Source organism: Poeciliopsis prolifica, unplaced genomic scaffold (genome assembly GCF_027474105.1).
Source record: "Poeciliopsis prolifica strain line A6 unplaced genomic scaffold, Auburn_PproV2 SCAFFOLD103, whole genome shotgun sequence".
Taxonomy (NCBI): domain Eukaryota; kingdom Metazoa; phylum Chordata; class Actinopteri; order Cyprinodontiformes; family Poeciliidae; genus Poeciliopsis; species Poeciliopsis prolifica.
In genome coordinates this window covers 718,033-733,898 of record NW_026562478.1, presented here as the reverse complement: position 1 = coordinate 733,898, position 15,866 = coordinate 718,033, and the positions used below count along the sequence as shown (strand labels likewise).

General features: G+C 39.1%; 1 protein-coding gene and 1 pseudogene across 2 annotated transcripts; both read left to right on the top strand.

Moving 5' to 3' along the window:
- The window catches only part of LOC129354078 (NLR family CARD domain-containing protein 3-like), a 33,013-nt pseudogene extending 18,624 nt beyond the window's left edge, over positions 1-14,389 (top strand).
- On the top strand, positions 941-4,139 carry LOC129354098 (hatching enzyme 1.2-like). Of its 2 annotated transcripts, XM_055023591.1 has the most exons (10): positions 941-1,042; positions 1,146-1,255; positions 1,429-1,456; positions 1,534-1,584; positions 2,066-2,197; positions 2,364-2,487; positions 2,562-2,740; positions 3,102-3,183; positions 3,293-3,417; positions 3,497-4,139. In XM_055023591.1, the coding sequence occupies exons 2-10, from the start codon at positions 1,190-1,192 to the stop codon at positions 3,499-3,501; spliced, it is 792 nt and encodes a 263-aa protein (XP_054879566.1). In that variant the 5' UTR covers positions 941-1,042; positions 1,146-1,189; the 3' UTR covers positions 3,502-4,139. The 2 variants fall into 2 exon arrangements, with proteins under 2 accessions (XP_054879566.1, XP_054879565.1); XM_055023590.1 differs by lacking the exon at positions 3,497-4,139 and having other exon boundaries at positions 3,293-3,425.
- Positions 14,390-15,866: the final 1,477 nt, after the last annotated feature.

The following is a 15,866-nucleotide window of genomic DNA, read 5'->3' as shown; positions in this document are numbered from 1 at the left end:
GAAGATGTCAAAATGTTGAAAAAGCTTCCACCTGCATCAACCATTTTACCCTAGCAGGCCAGATTTGCTCCATCTCGGCCGCCCAAAGTCCCTCAGACGGCTGCAAATGGCCCCTGGGCCGCACTTTTAACACCTCTGTTCTGGAGACTGGTGGCCAGTAAACCCAGAAGGTCGGATTTGCGACCTGCAGATGAAGATCCCATGTTGCAATGAAGCAGCCGACTGATTGACAGATTCAAATGTCTTCAACAATGTGGCAATTGTTAAGTGGAGGAACAAGAAGGTGAGTTAATAGTCGCAGTCCTGGATTAACTGGTCCATCCACATGCCTGCTGTCATCACATTAAATGTGGTTTCTGACATGAATGAAAACAAACTTTTTCGCCACATGCTTAGAAAAACTTCTTCCATCCACAGTGAAGCTCTTTAAACGAGTCAGTTTGAGAGTTTGGAGACCCCTGAGAGAACCAGGACATGCAACATGGAAACCTTACTACAAATAAATAATTTAGCTTCTAATATCTCTGAATTCATTCTGTGAATTTTCTGATCATTAAAGTCCAAACTGTTCAGCTCAAAGCTTTTCCTATTATCCACTTCAGGTTTATTCTCAGGGCAATTAAATCCCAATCAGAGTAATAATAATGTAAGCTCATTAAAATGTACTTAACATTTAACTGAACATTAAACGTTGAGGTTGTTTTTTAGCTCTTTCTGTTTTTGTGAGTATACTTCTATTTCTGAATTGTAGATCTGACTTTTTCTAAACAATTACATTTTATTACACCTTTACATTGATAGTTTCAAAACAATAATTCAAGTGGCAAATTAAATATTTGCATATAACTTAACATTTGACAACTTCCTTCAAGTGATGGGAAAAAAAAAGCTGTGTTCCCATTTTGGTCCAAGATCAATAAGATACTTGACAGGTGACTGATGCACAAACAATGAGCCCTGAGGCACACCCCGTGTTCTCAGCGTTTAAAAGGTGGGAGGCTGAGCTGCTTCTGCATCCAGCCTCAGACTCCTGGACTGACAGGTAGCCTCTTCTCCTCCACTCACATTCCTCTCTTATTGCTTTAACAAACCGCTTTTATCTTCCAAGACTTGAACTGTTATCTTAACAACAAAACTCTGTTTAGATTTGGATTTTTTCAGGTCAGAAGCTTCCCTGCAGAAAAGCAAGATGTTTAGAGTTTTCTTTTTCTTCTTCCTCACCATCTCGATGGCAAGGATGGCGGCTGTTCCTCTGGTAAGTTTGAAGGGAGACAAATAAAACTAATTTGTTTCATCCAACATAGGGAAGCCTAATGTGTTTAGATATATTGGGTTTGCAATGCAGCATCAACAGCAAATATCCAAACCATCATGAAGCAGAAGAAATGTGGTTGTCATTAAATGCTGAAATCTCTGTTTGTGTTGCAGAAAGCAGATGACAGTGAAAACCAAATCAGTGAGTAGAAAAAATAAAAGAAACTTGAAGTGAAACTGAAATCTCTGACATGTGGATTTCTTTCCTTCCTCCCACAGATGAGGACACGGACGTCACAGAAACCATCTCCAAAGCAAACGAAGGCATAAGTAAGAGAGCAATTTCACACAACCCAACAGCTTTGAATGTAATTTTATATTTGCAAGTCAAGACAAAAAAATAATCATCATCTATTAATAAATCGACTGATTCATTTCTCAGAAATTAGCTTAATGGTTTGCCTTTGTCAAATCTTCAAGCCTGATAAGAAACTGGATATTTTTTAATTTGCATAAGGAACTGTCCCTACATTTCACTAGTGATCAATCGGTTTATTTGCAGTCTGTACAATTTCTAACCAGGATAGCAAAGCATTTTAAAAATATTGTAAAAGTATAAAACAATACATTGGTTCCTTGTGTGTAATAAGAATAAGTAGTAAAAGACTCTGTACTCTCCTGGAGTGCTTTCATTGGCCAGCTCAATGCAGCATGTCTTGTTCAAGATGCAGAGGTCAAAGAATACACAAAAATCCTTTGTGTCATAAGAATCAATGTTCTTCACTCTGTTGTGTGTTTTGTGTTTCTGCAGAGACTCCACTGGTCCATGGTGACATTGCTCCGAGCAAATCGAGGAACGCAGTCCCATGCACCGCCACCGGCTGCAAATGGCCCAAAACTGGAAGCTATGTCTACGTTCCCGTCGTCATCTCCAGCTCTTACTGTGAGCAAAACCATCACCCGAATAAACACACAAGACTTTAAAATAGATGCAAACTTTTCCAAGTTCCTTCATGTTTATTTCAGAAGGCAGAGGGAACAGTAGATGATGTCTGAGTTGGAGTTTGTTTTGTAGTTAGGACCTTGGTGTAAGATGTTTTGTTTTGCAGCCACGGCAGAGCATTACATCATCATCAATGGCCTGGTGCGCTTCCACGCCTCCACCTGCATTCGCTTTATCTGGAGGACTTCATCACAGCAAACGGACTTCCTTCACTTCTACTCAGGATCTGGGTAGGAACTCAGTCACATACCGTGACTTTTACTTCCACACATTTCCACTGATTTCCTCCTGATCTCCCCGTCAGGTGCTGGTCCTACCTGGGCCGTCAGGGCGGACAACAGCTTGTGTCTCTTAGTAGTAATGGCTGCATGTATCACTCCACGGTGCAGCATGAGATCAACCACGCTCTGGGCTTCCACCACGAACAGGTCCGCTCTGACAGAGACTCCTTCGTCCAGGTCCTCACCCAGAACATCATCCCAGGTCGGCTCAGTCACACAACCGTGGCTTAATGCTTCTATCTGCAGAACATCTTGGTTAGATCTGAAAACAGAAGTATTTTAAACAAGTCATACATTTCTGTATTTTGCACATTTGGACAGAAATGGAAAAAAAAACTATTTGCATTCAGATCCATTCAGTCATTCATAGGGAACTTAATACTTTCCAAATGACCAAAATCAGACAGAGAACTCAGCGGGTTTTTGTGTGGGAAGTTTGGAAACTGACATTTAAACTGTAAGATCACATTGCCTCATGTTCTACTTTTATCTATTGCAATGGAAAAGTGACATTTTCTGAAATAAGGTGACAATTTAAAAAGTTAACTTTTTTTCTTAATCAGGGAACGAACACAACTTTGAGAAGGTGCAGACTAACAACCTGGGCACTCCCTACGACTTCAACTCCGTTATGCATTACTCCAAGTGAGTCTTGGCTTCAAAAATACCTTCTATTGTGTTACACACAGCTTGCTGTTTTCAGTCTGACTGTGACTGCAGATGCATTTTGTTCATCACTTCCTCCTTCTTCCAGGACCGCCTTCTCCAGAAACGGCCAACCGACTCTCCTTTCCAAAGCTAATCCTTCCCTCGACTTTGGAAGAGCCTCATCGATGAGCGCCAACGACATCGCCCGCATCAACAGGCTCTACGGATGCTGTGAGTAAAATATTGATCTTTTCAAACATTTCTCTAGCATTTCCAGCAGCTGTATGACTTACGGTACTTTTTCTCTCAGCTTAATTTTCAACACCATGAAGGAGAAACTTCAGCTCGCCAGCTGACCTTCGGCTCTGACCTGCTCCTCTCTCAAAATCTCAGAGCTACAGAAACTCTTCCTCTGCTGTCTCATTTACTGCATTTAACTACTTAACTACATAACTGCTGAAGACAGTTGCTGAAGAAACAGATTTTTGGGTATTACATCTCAATCTGTTAATGTCAGAATACATATTGGTGCTTATTGGTGAAGGATTTCTTATCAAAAAAGGTTTTCTTTTATACTATGATTTGGCTTTTTTTGCATCTGCTATAAAAAATGGAAAGGAATGTTTCAATTGAAGATAAATCTAAGGGGAATTTTGGTTAAGTAAATTATGTGACATAAAAACTGTGTAAGATGGAAAGATGGACTGGACTGGTATAAAATATCTAAATAAAAGGCAATTATTCAAGAATGTACAATCTATGGAAATGTGAAATGTAAAAGTTCCCCAATTACATTTGGACTAAAAAGGTTTTTATCTACATAATGTTACAAGTTCTCATCCAACATGTTTTATTCTTGTGACCAACATGTTTTTTCTGAAATTTAATGGTATTGTAATTCATGTAATCCATTCAATCAAGTACCAAATAAAATTTGATCATTCCAACATCAATGTTTCTTTCTCTCTGTAACAGTTGGACATTTGGGACAAAGATCAGGGTTTCTTTAGTGCAGCACCACAAATAAAAGCCTCCACACTTTCAGTATGAAGTTGTTTAAAAATTAATGCTAAAATAATGTAAAGCAGGTGAGATAAATAAAAGTATATATTCATAGACTATATTTGTGCTCTTATGCTAACCATAATCAGAGTTTTAAATGAGTTTAGATACAATAAAATGTTAATTCTTACTTTATTTTGAAGTAAGAATAAACATGGTTGTGACTTGTGAGACAGATGAGCAATGAAAACAAAAAATCAACTCCTCTATTTCCTCCTGCCATTGCCCTCTGAAGAAATGTTCCTCTCCTGGTCAAAAACAGCCAATCAGAGCCAGGAGGAGGGGCTTAGCGCTGCTAATCATCCTCCTGTACTCTTTTAAATCTGCTATTGATTGAAAAGCAACTCCAAGTTACAAAAAACCTGTTTATCTACCATAATCTGTGGCTTTGCTAACTAGCAGGCTATGTTGCGGTGAGCCAGCATAGCCTGTAGTTTTGTAAAAAGCAAGAGGATGAGAGTGATGGACAGCGCTAAGACCCTCCTACTGCCTCTGATTGGTTGTTTTTGACTGAGTGGTTTGCTTCTGCAGAGGATCTCGATTTTTCCACAGATTATCTGTTTTATGTGATACTGTCAGAACATAATGATAATATTAACAAGTATGTAAAAATATTTTTTCTATAAAAGTTACATTCTGGTGCTGTAAGTGATGAAACTTTTGTGATGGATACTCCTGTTACAAAGGATGTAGCTTTTAATTTTTAGTTGAGAAACAGAAACGCTGACTTACAAAATGCCAGTGTGCTTTGTGTCATAATATAAACATATTTCTGTTCTTTATGTGGTCAATATCATGACCTCCCTGCACAAATGTTCTAGAATGTTATTAGTCGATAACAACTCTACTACTTCCAATGAAAGAATAGGCAAAATAACAATGACAGGATAAAATAAGCAATGAAAGCAGAAGAAATATTGACTGAATCGCCCTAATCCTCCAGCTCCAAGGATTAAAAGAAAAGGAAAACAAACGAGTTTTCAGAAGAGATTTAAAATCACCTGGGAGAAACAGCCCAACATTTATTTCACTTTCTCATCTGGAAGAGCTAAAAGCATTTTGTTTTCAGTTGGACTTCTGTTTTTTCCATTTTGTATTTTTGTAAAAACAGATTTGCTTCTATGTTCACGTGAGCTGCATGTTGTTAAAAGCTGCTACATTGTGCAAAGACGGGACCAAACAGTGATGCACTTCACCTGCAACTTTTAACAGCACTGGTTTATTTTGGGAACAGATTGTCCCATCTGGATTAATGATGGATATAAAAAGCTTGGTCAGCAGTTTCTTGTGTCAGACGGGATCTGAGCCTCAGCTGCTCCGTCAGGTAAACGGCTCTCTGACTCTTCTTTAACTCCCATTTGTTTTCTTCATCATGTTTACATGCTTTCAAACTGAAACAGAAAGAAAGCATATTTTCTTTTCGTGTCACGATGAAGCTTCAGGACCTTCATCATGATCCCGGTTTTTCTGTCCCTTCTCTTCAACTCAGTGGAAACTGTCGACACGGTAAGTTTATGATGGGATCAGTTCGTTTTACTGATTCACCTCACAGCTTAGACAAAACCCAAGATTTATGAAAGGCTGTTCTTCGTTTTGATTGTATTTATTTTTTAAAAAAAGAAAAGTTTCAACATGTAAAAGACCAAAATGACGCAGTTTTCTTCCATCTGTGTTCCAGAGTCCTGTAGTAGAACCTGCTCAGTATCCCAGTGAGTTTGAAACAAAGATCAATTTTATCTGACACAGCAGAGGCATAAATTTAACCAAAGGTTCTGGCAACATTTCTTTCTCAGAAGAGTTTATGGATATCTTTAAAAGCATCCCACAACCACAAGCTGACAAAGGTGAGACACAAGCTCACAAAACAAAAACACCCAGCAGATAATAATGAGAAAAACGTATCATTTTAACTCTAATCCTTAAAATAACAACAAATACGCATGGTTTTGATGTCAGATGAATTTAAAATTGCAGTCTTGTTTTTGCATTCCTGTCTGTGTTTGTCTGTCATTTGCTGTGTCGCAGAGCCAAAGCGATATGATGACATTGCTATGCCAAAAATCTTAAAGAGGAATGCAGACCCGTGCACCATCACAGGCTGCAAGTGGTTCAAATCCGGAGAGTACGTCTACATACCGTACTACATCGACACTAATTACTGTAAGCATCATGTGACAAAAACAGGCAAAAAAACTGACAGCTGATGTTAAAATGACTAAACCCTCTGCTGAAACTTTAAGTTTTTTCAAAGATTTCTCAGGTGCTGTTAAACAGATCAATGATGCTTCAGTATGACTTTTCCAAACATCCTGGTTTTTATTTTGGAATCTTACAAAACCAATTATTACCCTCTAAAGAACTGGCCTATTGATTTAGCCAAAGTGCAAACCACTGCTGTGAAATCATGTGCTTTCACTTGCATTCAGTCAATCGACAATAAAATTCTTATTGAGGCTTTGAGCTGTCACCTGAGAAAGCGTCATGCCAAAAGCTAAAGAATTCAGTTCAGACTTGAGAAAAAGAAATGGTTGATGCTCACAAAGCAGGAGAAGAAAATGTAAAGTTATCACAGAGTTTCCAAGTGTCAAGAAGTGGAGAGAGGAACTCAAAGTACAGGACAAGTCTGGCAAAGGAACTAAAAAAAGTAAGACGTGTCCAAAAGTCCTGGAACAACCACCAAAACAAAGTAGAGCTCTGCACAGAAAAGGACTGCGAAGAGATGCGTTCAAGGACAATCTGGGCAAAGATTATGGATACTGAAGCCACAGGAGACCAGAGTAGAGCCTGGAGTTTGACTGAAGATCACCGTCCTCACTGTGAAACATGGGGTGGAAGTATCATGCTGTGTGACTCCTGGAACTGGGAATCTCATCAAGGTTGGAGGAATGATGGAGAAAGAACGATGTTTGAAGATTTAGAAGGAAAACCTCTAGCAGTCAGCAGCAGAACCGGGTTTGGGTTGTCGGTTTGTCTCCCAACACGACAACGAGCTGAAACATGAGCTCCGTCCAGAAACCCAGGCAGAACGTTCCTGACTGGCCTATTCAAAGCCCTGACCTACTGAAGAGCAGAGTCCATGAGGGAAGACCATCAAATCTGGAGGATTTCTCCGGAGAGACGCAAAGATGTGATCGGCATCAGAGCAACGATTCATTTTGACCGTGGAAGGTTTTGATTTCCAGGAAAGAATTTGGTGCAAAACATAGAAAAATGTAAGCATCCAAAATAAATAGAAAAGCTGTATTTAAAAACACATTTGTGAATCTTTGAAAAAGACTTATAATTCCATGGGGTGCCTAATAATTTTGCCTAATAATTTTAACCTTATCTGTAATTTTAGTAATATAGACACTAAGCTTTTTGAATTTTTTTGCAGCTCTGGAAGAACGACACAAAATCCTCAGAGTTTTTCAAATATTCAACAAATCCACCTGCATCCGTTTTGTGCCGTTTAAATTGAAGAATTCTGATTACCTTTATTTCTATAGTCGATATAGTGACGGGTAGGAACATGAACACACACACACACAGACACACACGCACGTACACACACACAGTTTTGAACATCTTATAATGTTATTTATTTAAAAGATGTATTTTGCATGAACAGAGACGGCATTAAAATTTTATTGGAAAAAAGGGTGTCATTGGATTTTTGTTCTTTTCCAGGTGCTTGAGAATGACATTATGAGTTTTGTAAGAACTGAGCTGCAGAAGATGAAGACCATGCTGAGCCCAGAGGGCTCCAGTTGCCCTAAAGTGGATGATCAAACATCTGGGAATGAAGAGCAAAGGACTGACGACAGAGATTCATTCCTGAAAATCACACTGAACTTCCTGAAGAGACGGAATGAGAAGCAGCTGGCTGTTTCTTTACAAAACAGTGAGAAATCATCACATTCTCATTTTTAATAATGTCTCATGATGGTGACTTGGTATTCACATCTGGATCAATAAAGTAATCCCGAGCTGAGAAGAGATGGTTTTTATTTGTGTATTTACCTCATATTCACAACAAGCTCTTATGTTGTCTGTTTCAGGAACTCAAGCTGCTATTTGTCAGGTGAAATTAAAGTCCAGCCTGGCCAAAAGGTGTCAGTACTTATTTGAAGGTAATTCATGGAGAGGAAAACTGATATCTATAAATCAGATCTACACTGAGCTTAATGTCACAGAGCAAGAGAAAGGAGAGGTCAAGAATGAGCATGAGGTCCAACAAACTGAAGCAGCATCCTTGAAACCAGAAGATCCAGGAACAACCGTCAGCTGTGAGGATGTTTTTGAACCTAGAAGAGACGAAGAAGTCAGAACGCTGGTGACCAAAGGTGCTGGGTGGGAAAACAGTCTTGACACAGAAGTACACTTTGGACTGGGCTGAAGGTAAAGCCAACCACAACATACAGTTTATCTTCCCATTCACCTTCCGAGAGCTCAACTTGCTGAAATCTCAAAACATCACCTTAGTGGGACTCATTCATCACTTCTTTCCTGAAATCAGAAAAGCAGGAATCTGTAGCTTTGAAGAGTTCCAGATTATGTTTATCTTCGATGGTCTGGATGAACTTCAACCTCCTCTGGACTTCCACTACACTCCGGTTCTGACAGATGCTACAGAACCCTCCTCAGTCCACACGATACTCGTAAACCTCATCAGAGGGAAGCTACTTCCCTCAGCTCGTCTCTGGATAACCACACGACCCGCGGCAGTCCATCAGATCCCTATTCAGTATGTTGACAGTGAGACAGAAATCAGAGGTTTCACAAACCAGCGGAAGGAAGAATACTTCAGAAAGAGACTCCAAGACAAGGAACTGGCCAGTAAAATCATCTCTCATATTGGACTTCAAGAAGCCTCAATACAATGTGTCACATTCCTGTTTTCTGTTGGATCACTGCTACAGTTCTGGATCAGGTCCTGAAAGATAAAGAGAAAACAGAGCTGCCCAACACCCTGACTGAGTTGTATATCCATTTCTTGGTTGTGCAGGTCAAACAGGACAATGCCAAGTATCGCAAAAACGTTTTGACTGATGGCATCTGGAATTCAGACACTGAGAAAATCTTTCTTTCAATGGGAAAACTAGCCTTTGAGCAGCTGGAAAAAAGAAACCTGCTCTTTTATGAAGAGGACCTAAAAGAGTATGGCATTGACATAAACACTGCCTCGACTTACCCAGGAGTGTTTACAGAGACTTTCAAGGAAGAAAGCATACTGAACCAGAAAAGGCTGTTTTGTTTTGTCCATCGGAGCATTCAAGAGTTTCTGGCTGCACTTTATGTCTTCTTGGTGTTCATGAAGGCTGGGGACAATCTGGTGAAAAGAAGTCGCGGTGCTTTGCAACCCGAATCTAAATTTAAACAGTTTTACCAGAGTGCAGTTGACAAGGCTTTGGAGAGTCCAGATGGATACTTGGACATGTTTACCCGCTTTCTCTTGGGGCTTTCACTGAAAACTAACCAAGACCTCCTGCAAGGCCTGTGGAAAAAGACCAAAAATGTTCCACAGGTTCAAAAAATGCTTATCCAACACATCAAGAAAAATATCAGGGATAGTCCTTCAGTTGAGAAAAGCATCCGGATGTTTCACTGGCTGAGTGAACTGAATGACCATTCCCTAGAGGAAGAGATTCAACAGTACCTGAGTGGAGAAGTCCTGGAAAAAGACCTCACCTCTTCTCAGTGGTCAGCACTGATTTTTGTCTTGTTGTCTTCACAAAAAGTGTTCAATGTTTTTGACTTTAAGAAGTTCTGCAAATCAAAGGAAGCCCTTCGGTGGCTAACACCAGTGATGAATGCATCAAAAAAGTCTCTGTATGTATCACACAAAGTTCAAGAAAGTTTTACAATTTATTTAAAAGAAAAAGATAAAAAGTATTTATCTGGAGCTTATCTTTCAGGCTGTTTAGCTGTAACCTGTCGCAGAGAAGCTGTATATTCCTGGTGCCAATGCTAACCGCTGAGAACTCTTGCCTCAGAGAGTTGGACCTGAGTGACAATGACCTGCATGATGAAGGAGTAGATTTGCTTTCTTATGGACTCAGGAGTCCAACGTGTAGACTGGAGGTTCTCAGGTGAGTATTTGGAAGATTGAGGAAATAAACAATAACATTATTGTTCCATTCTTTGTATTTTTAATAAGAAAATTTAATACCACTGAAACAACTGAGAACTGGCCATTTCCTAAGATGAAAAGAGGCCGGTTTGCCTATTATCCATCCGTCCATCCATCCATCTATCCTCCGTCTGTCCGTCCAACATCGTCTTCTGCTTATCCAAATTTGGGTCATGGCTGAAGCAGCCTAAGCAAGGGGCATAGACGTCCCTCTCCCCAGCTCTTTTGGGGGAATCCAAATGTGAGGAAAACATAGTCTCTCCAGTGAGTCCTGGGTCTTCCACTGGGTCTTGTCTCCATGGGACATGCCCAGAACCCCTCACCAGGTAGGGATCCAAACCAGATGCACAAGCCATCTCAACTGGCTCCTCTCAATGTGGAGAAGCAGTGATTCTGGTCTGAGCCCCTCCCAGATGTCCAGCTAACCACTCTATCTCTCAAACAGAGCCCAAGCACCCACTGAGGAAGCTTAGAAGCTTCCCAAAGCTGATCGTGGATGATCAATAAACTGAGAGCGTCACCTTTTGGCTCAGCTGTCTCTATACCACAAGAGACCGGCACAGAGTGTGCATTTCTGCAAATGTAGTACTAGTCCGCCTGTGCACCTCCCATTCTATGTTTTCCATCATTTGTGAACAAGACCCATAGACACTTAAATTCCTCCATTGCAGGGGTGGGCACTCCAGGTCCTCGAGGGCCAGTCTCCTGCAACTTTTATCTCTACTTCAACACACCTGAGTCAAATAATGAGGTCATTAACAGGACTCTGGAGAACTTGATTGCATTTAGGAGGTGATTCAGCTATTGGATTCAGGTGTGTTGTATCAGGGAGACAACCAAGAGTTGCAGGACACCGGCCCTCGAGGACCAGGAGTGCCCACCCCTGCTCCATTGGAACAGGAGCTGTTCCCCAACTCAAAGGCTCGACTCAGAGAAGGTGGATGTTTGCATACAGGTGCAGGGGAGAGTCAAGCACATCCAGATGGAAACGCAGCGAGTTGCTGTAGTTGATTGCTTTACAGACAAATCGGAAAATAATTACATTACCATCCCGGCAGGCCAAAGTATTGGTGGAGCGCACCAGGACATAGCTGATGTGTTTTTTTGTTGTTGTTGTTTGTTGTGTGATAAAGATGCCAAATCCCTTTGTACACAAAAGCAATAAATGGCTGGACAAAGTGAGAGTTCATCTATTAAACTGAATGAATATTAATTCCATTGGAGACAAATCACCACCAGGACATTCAGCCACAGATCAGATAAAAATGAAACAAAGTCATTCATCAAACTGCAACCTCAGGTATCCTGGTACCAACAGCACATTTGAACACCCTGAAGAAAAACCAGCGCAAAGGCAAATTCTTTCAGTGTATGATTTTTAGATTGGATTTTTACACTTATTCATAAGTTGTTGATGTAACAATATGTCTTGATGAATATTTGCAGATTGTCAGGCTGTCTGGTCACAGAGAGAGGCTGTGCTTCTCTGGCTTCTGCTCTGACCTCCAACCCTTCTTATCTGAGGGAGCTTGACCTGAGCTTTAACCATCCTGGAGAATCGGGCCTTGATGGTTTTACCGCTGGACTGCAGGATCCGACCTGGAAACTGAAAACTTTAAGGTACATTTAATTATTTTCATCCAGAAAAATAATTTCAGGACAAAAAGATTACTGTGTGTATGTGTACCTGTTCAACTTGTCAGATTCACAGAATATGTTCAACATCTTTAAATTTCCTCTTTCTTAAACAGAGCAGATCATTGTGGAAAACACCGTCTGTTTCCGTCACCCCAAAGGTGTAAGTAAACCCTTCTGTGATGGTCCGACCAGCAAACTCAAGGACAAAGGCATATAAAAAAATAACTATTTAATTTTTCAAAAAAGCTTAACAAAAGTTTTTTTTTTACAGCAAATCTCAAAAAGAAATATAAGAAAAATTGGCCCAAAAAATAATCAAACTACAGCATACCAACTCAACAAACAAGACTAACTGACTATCCTCAATGAACACACAGGGGAATTTATATACAAAGGCTAGCCTACACACACACACAAGGAGGGGCGGGGAAGAAAAAAAAAAACAACCAATACATAAACATAAATAACAAATTCAAATCACAACATTTTACTTTAACACAACTATAAAACAAAACAACCTAACACCGTAAATATTATAACAATAGAGCGAAAGGAAGATGTCAATAGGCGAGAGGAGGAGTCTTCCACATCAAATTTCCTGCTTCCCGCAGCCTGATGGTTCGTTCCAATTACAATCAACTCCTCCCAGCCAGTCCTTCAACTCAACCAAAAACAAAATAGTTAATATTCTAAATAAACCAAGCATTTACTAAAATGTGTGCACCCAATCTAGTAAACAACTTAATACCAAAAACCCACCCACCAAAGAAAAAGTGATATTACCATTATAAATATTATCAATATAAAACATTAACTAAATACTAACACTGAAGAAAGAAATACTAACACTGAGAAGATGGAGGAACCTCCACACCTTCCTAATGTCTGACTTTCTATATTTAGTTTATTTACAACAATTCAAATTCATACCAATACAATTCAAACATGCAAATAGATTCGATTCAGTGACATTAAGAGGAACCTCAAATAAAAGGCTATAAAGAACCTAATTTAGTCTGCATGTTTTGTTGAACAATCAGGTGCTCATAATGTCTAACAGAGGTTACAGTAGCATTAGCATGTAGCTCCTACCATAATCAGCCTCAGATATTACAAAACAAACAACCAATAATATTAATCCTGAGCTAAACATGGAAAAACACACAATTATCTCTGCAGATCTTATTATGTTAAATTTACACAATCAGAGCTGCTTAAGACCTGTTTTAAACTACAGAGCGCACTTACCAATGTTGGCCACCAGGAGTCTCTTGACACCTTGACACAGTAAATGAGAAACATTCAATGCAAACCAAAAATCTCTCAGTGCTCTAATTAACTGCCTTTCCAACAATAAATAATATTTATTGACAATAAAACTGAAACCAGATGCTGCTAATTTGCTACATTTTTGTAAAACAAGTTTCCTGAAATTCATTTTATGTAGAAATATGTTTATCAAACTTGCTGAGCTCCACATCAAAGGTCCTTTCATTCTGTCATATTGGCTTTATTTTGAAAACCTGTCATGTTCAAAGTATTGATGCAGAATAGATCAGGGCAGAAATCTTGTCAAGTTCAATGACTGCTAAGAAAAGAGTCTTTAAAAATGTCTGTCAATTCTGCCCTCCATGGAAAAAGCAAAAGAGAACCTGAAGTTATCGGCTAAAATATGAGAAAAAAGAGATTAATATGATTATAAAGCATTACCTGTGAACCTCTAAATAAGTAATTAAGATATAAACTCTTCTATATAAAGCCAAAATGAAAATATGGATTTATGAAAAGAAAAATGTGTATTGACTTTTTTGTCGTTCATCAGTCTTTCTTGAGCAGATGGTAGATCCCAACACAGCAAACAGAAATCTGATACTGTCACTGGACCACAAACAGATGAAGGCTGTGAAAGAGGAGCTGCCATATCCTGACAATCCAGAGAGGTTTGACACCAGGAAGCAGGTGCTGTGCACTGATGGTCTGACTGGTCGCTGCTACTGGGAGGTCCAGTGGAAGGAACAGTCAGAATAGGACTGTCATACAAAGAATCAGGAGGAAGGGGGAGGGTGACGAGTGCTGCATTGGTGGGAACCATCAGTCCTGGGCTCTGTCATGCAGTCCTCAGAGTTTCACTGCCTGGACAACAACACACCAACAGAAATAAAACAGTTCGAAAACACCAACTCCAACAGGCTGGGAGTGTATTTGGACTGGTCTGCAGGCACGGTGTCCTTTTACTCACTTCCTGACATAGTTTCCTCCATGAAAAAGATTCACCTTCATACGTTTCAGACCACATTCACTGATCCACTCTATGCTGCATTTGGGTTTGAACAAACCCAGGAGGGTGATGAATCCTCTTCAGTTTCCCTGATGCAGAATAATGAGGCCTGATCCTTTAGAGAAGAATATTTTGCAAAGTGAGCACAGCAGCACCAGAGTCAGGTGGACAGATTCATGTATATATATCTAATACAACAAGATTATAGTTCAGATCAAATGGGCCGTCTTTGCAAACGGCCCATTTGCAAAGATAATAATCAGAGAACATATCAAACAAAATCCACACACACATAATCCAGAAACTCAAATCTGTTTTGATTTCATTCATCGCTCGTAATAAACTATCAAAGCCTTAACATTAAAATATACTTGAATAAACAACATTGGTTATATTTGCCCATGTTTGTGTGAATGAATGTCTCAATATCAAGAAAACCATGAACTCATCAAAAGTCAAATCTTCAAAAGCTAAACTCTTTTTATGACGCGAACCTTCAGATTCAGGTTATGAAGATGATAATGTTTAAAAAAGTTAAAAAAACTTTTAAAAGTCACTAACAACAGCGCTGTTGAGTTGGTTTATTCAATTAAATTAACTTGTCCTCTGGGTTTGTTGTCTGCAAAATAAAAGATTTATAAAAATGTGTTTTTAATTCTTAGCAATTATTTTCCCCTTTCTAAAGGAATATAGATTTGGATTTTCAACTCGCCGACATTGTGAAACTTTGCATTTAAATAAATGCAAAGTTTTAGTGAACAAAATAATCATTCTGTGGGTGAATTTGATTAATTGTTATTTAATATTAATGCAGTTTTTTATGTATCTGAAGTTTTGCTGACACTTTGATTTCATTATATTGAATCAGATTACTATATGCTGTAATTTTATTAGCAGTTCTAAAGTGTTTATATGCTAAATGTCGTGACTGTCTTTGTAATGTGCGCCCTCTGTGTTGGATTGGGTTGTGTGTGTGATAAATATAGTCTGGTATTAAACTCATGAGGCCTAGAGATCCCTGTCTCAGTATTTTCCATGTTTAAAGTTAAATCTGCCATTTGAATAGATTCACTTCACCTTATTATAATCAGCTCAAACATAAATCTGAATGGAAAACGTATCAGAATCATTAATATTCATTAATATTCTATATTTCAATATTGATCCTTTGCATTAAGGGTCAAAGGGCTTTAACCTTCATCCTGCAGTGCCCCATTCGAGCCACTAGAGGACAGAACTTCCCTCTTCATCAGAGGCTGCCAACCTGCTTTTCTATGCAACAGATTCAGCATTTAAGTGACAGAGAAATGTTTCCTTTAAAGGAAAAATTGCCTTATTAAGTCAGTTAATGGGTTATATTTTTTTAACAAAAAAATGTTAAATGCTGATTAATCTGAAATCTGGTGCTTCATTAACTCTCCAGCAATTAGGATAAAGTTAATTATAAAGACCGTTTTCAAAAGCTGCTGAAAAATAATAATGTTTTCATTCCTAATTTTAAGAAATAATCAGTTTCTGGACAACTTGTGATTCCAGTGAAACCAAAATTTAAAACCAAAACTGCAGCCTTGGATAAAGGATCCATTTTAA

What these genes read in the sequence shown, in the direction of transcription:
- LOC129354098 (XM_055023590.1), top strand. Translation starts at nt 1,190, where the DNA reads ATGTTTAGAGTTTTCTTTTTCTTCTTCCTCACCATCTCGATGGCAAGG. An exon ending in GGATGGCGGCTGTTCCTCTG is followed by an intron (nt 1,256 to 1,428) that starts GTAAGTTTGAAG and finishes TTTGTGTTGCAG; the next exon opens with AAAGCAGATGACAGTGAAAA. An exon ending in TGACAGTGAAAACCAAATCA is followed by an intron (nt 1,457 to 1,533) that starts GTGAGTAGAAAA and finishes TTCCTCCCACAG; the next exon opens with ATGAGGACACGGACGTCACA.